Source organism: Gossypium arboreum, chromosome 12 (genome assembly GCF_025698485.1).
Source record: "Gossypium arboreum isolate Shixiya-1 chromosome 12, ASM2569848v2, whole genome shotgun sequence".
Lineage (NCBI taxonomy): Eukaryota > Viridiplantae > Streptophyta > Magnoliopsida > Malvales > Malvaceae > Gossypium > Gossypium arboreum.
This window is the reverse complement of record NC_069081.1, coordinates 89,099,481-89,106,638: the sequence shown is the minus strand read 5'-3', so window position 1 is coordinate 89,106,638 and position 7,158 is coordinate 89,099,481. Positions and strand designations below refer to the sequence as shown.

At 33.6% G+C, this 7,158-nt stretch overlaps 1 protein-coding gene across 2 annotated transcripts; it reads right to left on the bottom strand.

The window, feature by feature from the left end:
• Positions 1-1,677: 1,677 nt before the first annotated feature.
• On the bottom strand, positions 1,678-6,484 carry LOC108460502 (homeobox-leucine zipper protein ANTHOCYANINLESS 2-like). Of its 2 annotated transcripts, none has more exons than XM_017760017.2 (9): positions 5,629-6,484; positions 5,302-5,528; positions 5,104-5,221; positions 4,383-5,021; positions 4,190-4,291; positions 3,905-4,108; positions 3,126-3,300; positions 2,686-3,053; positions 1,678-2,465 (listed from the first exon to the last, which is right to left on the bottom strand). In XM_017760017.2, the coding sequence occupies exons 1-9, from the start codon at positions 5,812-5,814 to the stop codon at positions 2,073-2,075; spliced, it is 2,412 nt and encodes an 803-aa protein (XP_017615506.1). In that variant the 5' UTR covers positions 5,815-6,484; the 3' UTR covers positions 1,678-2,072. The 2 variants fall into 2 exon arrangements, with proteins under 2 accessions (XP_017615506.1, XP_017615505.1); XM_017760016.2 differs by having other exon boundaries at positions 5,302-5,531; positions 5,629-6,407.
• Between the last annotated feature and the right edge of the window lie 674 nt (positions 6,485-7,158).

The window sequence follows — 7,158 nt, the reverse complement described above, 5'->3', positions numbered from 1 at the left end:
TTAAATCACTATTTAGAGTTTAATTTTGACAATTATTCTTATATTGGAGATTGAATTTTTATTTGTTCAAGTATTAAATTTGATAATTGTTCTCGCATTAAAATCAATAAAAATTGCGAAAACTTTAAAATTAAGATTTTTAAAATATCTATTTTTGCATAATATTTTTTTTTTATTGTAAGTTAAGTAGTAGATTTTATGCGTCATTTAACATTTCAGATAAAATTTTAGAAATATTTCGATAGCTTCTGAATGCAATTAAAATGATTTGAAATTTAGGAGTCAGATGAATTTAAATAGTTGCACTGTTTCCTACAATGGTAAAACTATGTTTGTTTTTAAAAAAATCGTAAATTCATCAAGATTATCTTTAGAAGAACGATTGCAGGTTGATGACAATATATAATGTTGAAGAGGTTTTTTTTTTTAAACAATTTCATTATAGGTTCTGATCATACCTGTTTTTTTTTTACATAATACATAGAACTACCCATAGCCTCTCCTCAACCCGTCAATAGGAGGATAATGTGCTTCAGTGCACTTAATCCCATATCCTCTTTCATTGACAACAATGTTCATATCAATTAAATCATATCAATTAAACTAAGACTCAATCGATTAAGTTAAAGAAACTATTATAACAGTCAAACTCGGAGATAAGAGTGAGGATCCTCTCCTACTGAAAAACGTCACTAGTGGCGCGTCAAATGCTTCTATTATTACTTTTTCATGCCCTTAATTTTCATTCCTTTGCCATGGAATAAAGAAAAAAAGAGTTTATATAATGGTAAAATTACATTTACCCCCATAAAAAATATAATTTGATTTTGCACCCACAAAAAGATATCTAACTTCACACCATTGCCATGTTAAAATGATGAAGTAATTGATTTTCATTTTAAATTATTTGATCACACAACAAGATATGGTAGAAGAACTATTGAGATTGTTGTATTAAAAGTTGGATTATATTTTATCTCTTCTATTCAAAAAAATGGGTAAATTAATCATTGTATGTTAAATCAAAGGGCAAATTGATCCTTCCATTAAAAATTTCATCAATTTTTACTGTTTGTTAAAACTAACGTCGATAATGACAAATATAGAACGATTGCAAAGTAATAAAAAAGAAAAATAAAACACACAGATTTTACGTAAAAACCTTTTCGGAAAAAAATCACGAGCAGAGGAGAAGAAAATTCATTAATGTTGAACATTGAATGATATAAAACGAGTTACAATTACATTAAGGTTGAAAAACATTATTCTAATCAAAGTCAAATAGACAAAGTGTAGTTATATACAAATTCGGCCCTCGACCGTAAGCCCTCTACAAATCCCTTAGTTTTACCGCTGCATTATTTCTTTAAAAGGAATTTGAGTTACAACTCTTACACTGTTAACATGAGATACACTTGGATGAAATTTGTCAACCACACTAGTTTTTAATAGTAAAAATGAATTAAATTTTTAATAAAAGAGATCAATTTACTCTTTAATCAAATGCAAAAGAATTATTTTGTTCATTTTTTAGTACAAAAAATAAAATACAATCTAACTCCTAATACAATAACCTTTATACATGAAATCTTAAAATGAAAAGATCAAATTATTTTCTAAATTAATTAGAGGGACTTAATGGTGAGTTGTAACATAATAAAAGGACTAAAACCAAAATTAAACCGTGAATAAATTGAAGTGTGAAATTAATATATTAAATTAGTAAGTTTCCAAAAGCCAAACCCCTAAAAAAAGAAAGTGACAACTCAATACAATAATGTTCATTGACATTAAATCCCTAGGAAAAGAGAAATTGGATTAGTACACCAAATACGACGCTGTTTGAGTTTTGACTTTCTTTTCTGGTCCCGGCGAGCCAACTCAAAGGGTCGACCTGAGTCAATACCCGAACCACCACCCTTGTCCCTTTGATCACCACCATACAATGATTCTCCACGCGCGGTTCGTTCTTGACTCAATACCCCCACTCGTCCCAACTTACTGAGTCGCACACTCTTTAACCACAACCAAAACCTATATTAATAACTAAAATTACCCAACTCACTGAGTCATCAACTTTCGCATTGAAGGGCAGCTTTGATCTTTTGGACAGTACACGAAATCAGATTATTAACCGTTTCAACCGATTCGACGGTCAGTTTAGCCGTTGGTAAACTGTTTACCAATATTTGAAAAGCTACCGTGAGAAGCGATCCACCGACTCTTGACGACCCTCCGCCGGTGTTTCCGTTAACATGTCCGTTAGAGATAGGTCCATGAGACCCAGGACCGTCCGGGACAATGGCGAATCCCGAAGGTAAAAGTGCGACGTAAGCGGAATCACCACCGTTCATGACAACGTGCATGGCTGGAATATCAACTGGCGCGTACACTACAAGCGACCCTGCTGCGTCTATGCATGTTTCCTGCAATATCAGCATGCTGCTCTGATTTGCGTTCATGGCCTGCAAAACAATAAAATTTGGATTAGAAAATAGAGGGAAAGGTTAAAATCGTCCTATTGTTTGACTTTTTTTTTTGTTAAAGCAATAACCTGTCATCAGGGATACTTCCAAAATTACAGACTGTGTTGTCTTTTCAGATTTTAACTTTTTAAAACTAATCATTTTGGTCCTTGGTTTAATTATGATTTTAGTCCTTATACTATGTTGGAATTTTATTTACACTGGCACGCAGGAGGGAAACGCAATTGCCATGATCTTGGCCTTTGGCAATGTGTGCCATCTCTTGCATAGGTCCGCCATTCGACAATATATCCCACTCACTCCTCAACCGTTCGTCGCGTAGGAAATCAAAAAGCCGTTGTGGTGACACCGGCAACCAAACCGAAGTGGCGGCACTTAGTACGATCCCTGGCGGTTCGCCGGGGTCGTCAATGCTTTTCCTAGTCATAACCCTAACGTCTTCGTCTACATTCCCAGCATTAAGCTTGTTCCATTTATGAACCGTCGATGCACAAACCCCGGCACAGAAGTTATCTGTCATCCGTTGAGCTAGCTTCAACATGCTCCGTCTCCCACTTGCAGTTATAGCTAAAAACGAAACAAAATGATCATCCATGGTTGTACATTTTCACTAATAGTGTAATCGGTTAATAAATTTACCGGTGTGGTCTCTAGTGGGAACGGTGGAGGACATGAGTATGGCAAGGCATTCGCATTGCCGTTGAAGGGTCGCCACCCACCGTTGGGCACCGAAGCCCATGCCGGAACTTAGTAAAGGCCGGTATAGTTGATGAACTTGGCTCTCATCATATTCAGCATGTTCAACGCATATAACCTGCAATTTTCTCATAGGCATTAGACATATGTATGCGGACTAAATTAAAATATAAACCGAAGTTTTGATTCGTGTGATGCAATTAACCCATTAAACAATATCGAAAAAAAATGAAGCAAAATCTTGGAAATGGATAAAAAGATTGGGCTCAATGAAAGAAATGGTTTCATCGAAATGTGTATTAATGTCACCTCAAATATCAGATACAAACAAAAGAGAGCTATAGCTATGGCTATGGCCTTTTGACTAACAAAAAAAAAACACAGATTATAATGGCTTAAATTGTAGTTTAAATGGTACAAATCGAGGAAACTCAGTGTCCCAATGCATTTTGTGTAGCTAAAAAACAGCAATAGAGGCTTCTATTCATACAAAAAACAATGGTAGCAACAGCCTTGATTTGCGGTATTATTTTATTGTAATAAAGCAAACCCAGATTTTGAAACTTGAAACACACTCCATAAGTGTATTGTGTAGGGAACTAGGAAGGTTCAGATTCTTTTTGGTGACAGTGTGGGGTTTGCATTGAGTAATCACTAGACAAAACAAAATCCTCATATATGTATTCATGCATATATGTATGTATGTATGTATGTATGAGTACCTTGGAGTAACCATTAGGCATATCTTGAACAACACAACCAGAAGGAAGTCTCCTACAGGTAACAAATGTAGTACTTTCTTTGATAGTATCAATGGACACATCAACGACAGCCCAAACACCTTCAGCATGTTGTTTACAGAACCTTAAGAAACTTACTTCACGAACAGGAACTAAAGGTGAAAGAATTTGAAGCTCAGCATTCATCTGAAAGAACAACAAATAGGACTCACATGATTTAAGATGATGAGGGAATATAAGGAAGAAATTGATTATATATATACATACAAGTTGAAGTGCACCGTTTCTGGTTCCTCCCATGCCATTAGATATCACATCAGTTGTTGATGTTCTAGCAATCATACAATGAAACATCTCTGCCCAACGATTCTATTAAAAAAATGGGTTTTTAGAGACAAATCTAATGAAACAAACCACTACTAAAATGGTTTAAAAAATGAAGTCAAAACCAATGAATTACCGAGTCCATTAATGTTTCAACAAGGGCTAGACTGTTGATAATCACTACACCAGTCTCCCTTGACGCTTCAGTGACAAAACCATTTGGCTTTAAACCAATACAAGGTGTAAATGTCCTTAAATACTCATCATGGTTCAACATTTCTCTTCCACCTTCTATGTTCTTAATCCATAATGGCTCATCAGTTTGTGCCATCTTAACAAGTTCATCCATGGCAGCCAAAGCAAGTTCCAAAAACATGGATCGATCGAGTGTCGTTGCCGGTCTATTACTAGGAACAACCATTGTTGGTAAAGCATCATGTCCTAAAGGCAATGTTGTAGTAGTAGCCATAGTGGTTCCAAAAGTACCATTGGTGCCAACACCAAGCTCTAAACTTGAGTTTGGTAATGGAGGTCCTGTAATTGGACGACCTAAAAACTTACCAGCAAGTGCACAAACACGATCTAATTCATCTTTTAAACGAGCATTTTCGATTCTAAGATGTTGTTCTTCAAGTGACATATCACCAATAATAGCCGGCCCACCACAATTAGTACATATGGGATTCCTCATTGCATCTCTTATAGACATGTTTTCAGCTCTAAGCTTATCATTCTCCTGTCTCAACAATGAGTTCTCATGTCGCTCTAATTGTGTCTGAAAAAAAATAAACAAAGACCCCAAGTTTTAAAATGGATAAACACCATTAAGGGTAGGTTCTTGCAAAACACATACATACCTTCATTTGAGTACGCCTGTTTTGGAACCAAAACTTAACTTGTCTGGTTTCTAAACAAAGCCTTTTACTAAGCTCTAATCTCTGCTTTTCATCTGGATGAGGACACTCCTTAAAGAGACTACAGCCAAAAAGACACTTGTTAAGGCCATGTTCCATGGGGGGGTTTAAAGAAAGTGAAAAAAAGACATGAAATCATACGCTTCAAGCTCTTGGATTTGTTGAGGTGTATGACGGTGGTATCTCTTTTTCCTCGGTGGTTTATCACCGGCCGCGGTGGTGGGGTCATGATCATCACCGGAACCACCATCCATATTATCACTACCAGATCTACTTTCATGTTCTTCTTCTCTGCTTCTTCTCCCAATATTTCCTTCAAAATTCTCACCTAATCTAGTCTCATCTCCTTGATTATCTATATTGGGTTGCTGCTAAAAACACCAAAATAAAACATCAAAAAACAAAACCAAGATCAGTTATTTAAAGACAAAAGCTAAAAAAACAAGGGTTTTTTTTTTAAATCATTACAAGAGCAAGAGAAAGGCCTGGTGAGTTGAACATGTTCTTAGGAATTGAAGAAGAAACAAGGCGGGGTTGAGAGAAAACACCAGTAGGCATGGTGGTGGTGTTATAAGGTATGTCTGCAATTATTCTTGCACCACCAAGACCTTCATTAGTACCAGAACTATCATCTATAAACCCCCCAAAATTCATCAAAATTTTTTTTAAAAAAAAGTCCCTTTTATTAAAATGTAAAAAAAAAAATATTTATTATTATTTATGTATCTATCAAAGTATCAAACTTTCAAAACCACTCTTAACTTTTTTTTTCTCTTCTACAACTTTACAAACACTTTCTCTACACTTACTATAAAAAAACCCAAATTTGCAAACTGACATATACATTAAAAAAAAACACAAAATTTGGACAAAATCAAGTAATTTTTAATGGAGAGAAAGAAAGAGAAACAAGGCAAGCCAAAAAAAAAAAACCCTCTTTTTTTTGGTGGTTTAATGCTTAACCCTTAATTCTCAATCCCTCTCTCTTTCTCTTTCAAAAAAAAAAAACCCAAACTTTTAAAGGAAAAAAAAAAACCAGTTGGGTTGTGGGGGATTTTTCAAAGAAGAAAGCTTTAAATGAAAGAACCCTAGTTTTAGCAAAGGAGTTTTGCGATGATGATATCATGTGTTTATCTTTTGCTCGTTTTCTTTGCATGCTTCACTATATTACTATAAACCAAAAAAAGAAAAAAAAACTTTTTTAAAAGATTGGAAAAAAAATGAAGATAAAATGCAATATGTGGACTATTCGAAGCCTTACATATACAAACCGACGGAAAAAAAAAAGGCAGGTTGACTCTCTCTTTTTCTTTTTTTGTGATTGACAGTGAAAATATATAATTTTTTCTTTCTTTTTATTTTGGGGTTTCTCGTTTTGGTTCTTGAGTTGAGTTTTTTAACCTGGTTTTAAGATAGGGTAAATTTCTGTTGTTAGTCACTGTAGTTTTTATGAAAGTTGTGGATTTAATTTTGTATTTTTAAAATTTATTGCGTTAAATATATTATTTTATATATAATATTTTTCAGATTATTATTTTTATATATTATTTATTAAAATTTTAGTTAATAGATTAATGTTTAAAGTTTATATTAAGATTGAAAATATAAATTTTGTTACTTAAAATGATTTAATTAAAAAATATAAACTAATTTTATAGGAATTTTAAATGAATCTAAACAAATAGATTTAGTAATTATTATTTGGGTTAGGATTAAAATATTAAAATTTTAAAAATATAGGACTAAAATTGATAAATTTAAAAAGAAATAAAGTCTAAATTCATAAGTTGTGCAAAGTACAAGGACTTATAGCAGAATTTAACCAGTAAGACAGAGTAAGTTGAACAAAAACAGCAATAAAGAGAAAGTGCTTCAACTCAAATTTTTTTCTTACAGCGACATTGATGAGACAGAGTTTCAGATTTGCTGCCCCCATTTTTCTCTTTCTCTTTCTCTGTAAAAAAATATTGATACATAGGGATTTGTAAAAAAAAAAAA

Bases quoted from the DNA above. Each gene is read 5' to 3' on its own strand.
- LOC108460502 (XM_017760016.2), bottom strand. From the start codon at position 5,814: ATGAATTTTGGGGGGTTTATAGATGATAGTTCTGGTACTAATGAAGGT. The intron at 5,222-5,301 runs GTATGATTTCAT...TTTTGGCTGTAG, and splicing joins CAAATCCAAGAGCTTGAAGC to TCTCTTTAAGGAGTGTCCTC. The intron at 3,054-3,125 runs GTAAATTTATTA...TTTCGTTTTTAG, and splicing joins TCCCACTAGAGACCACACCG to CTATAACTGCAAGTGGGAGA.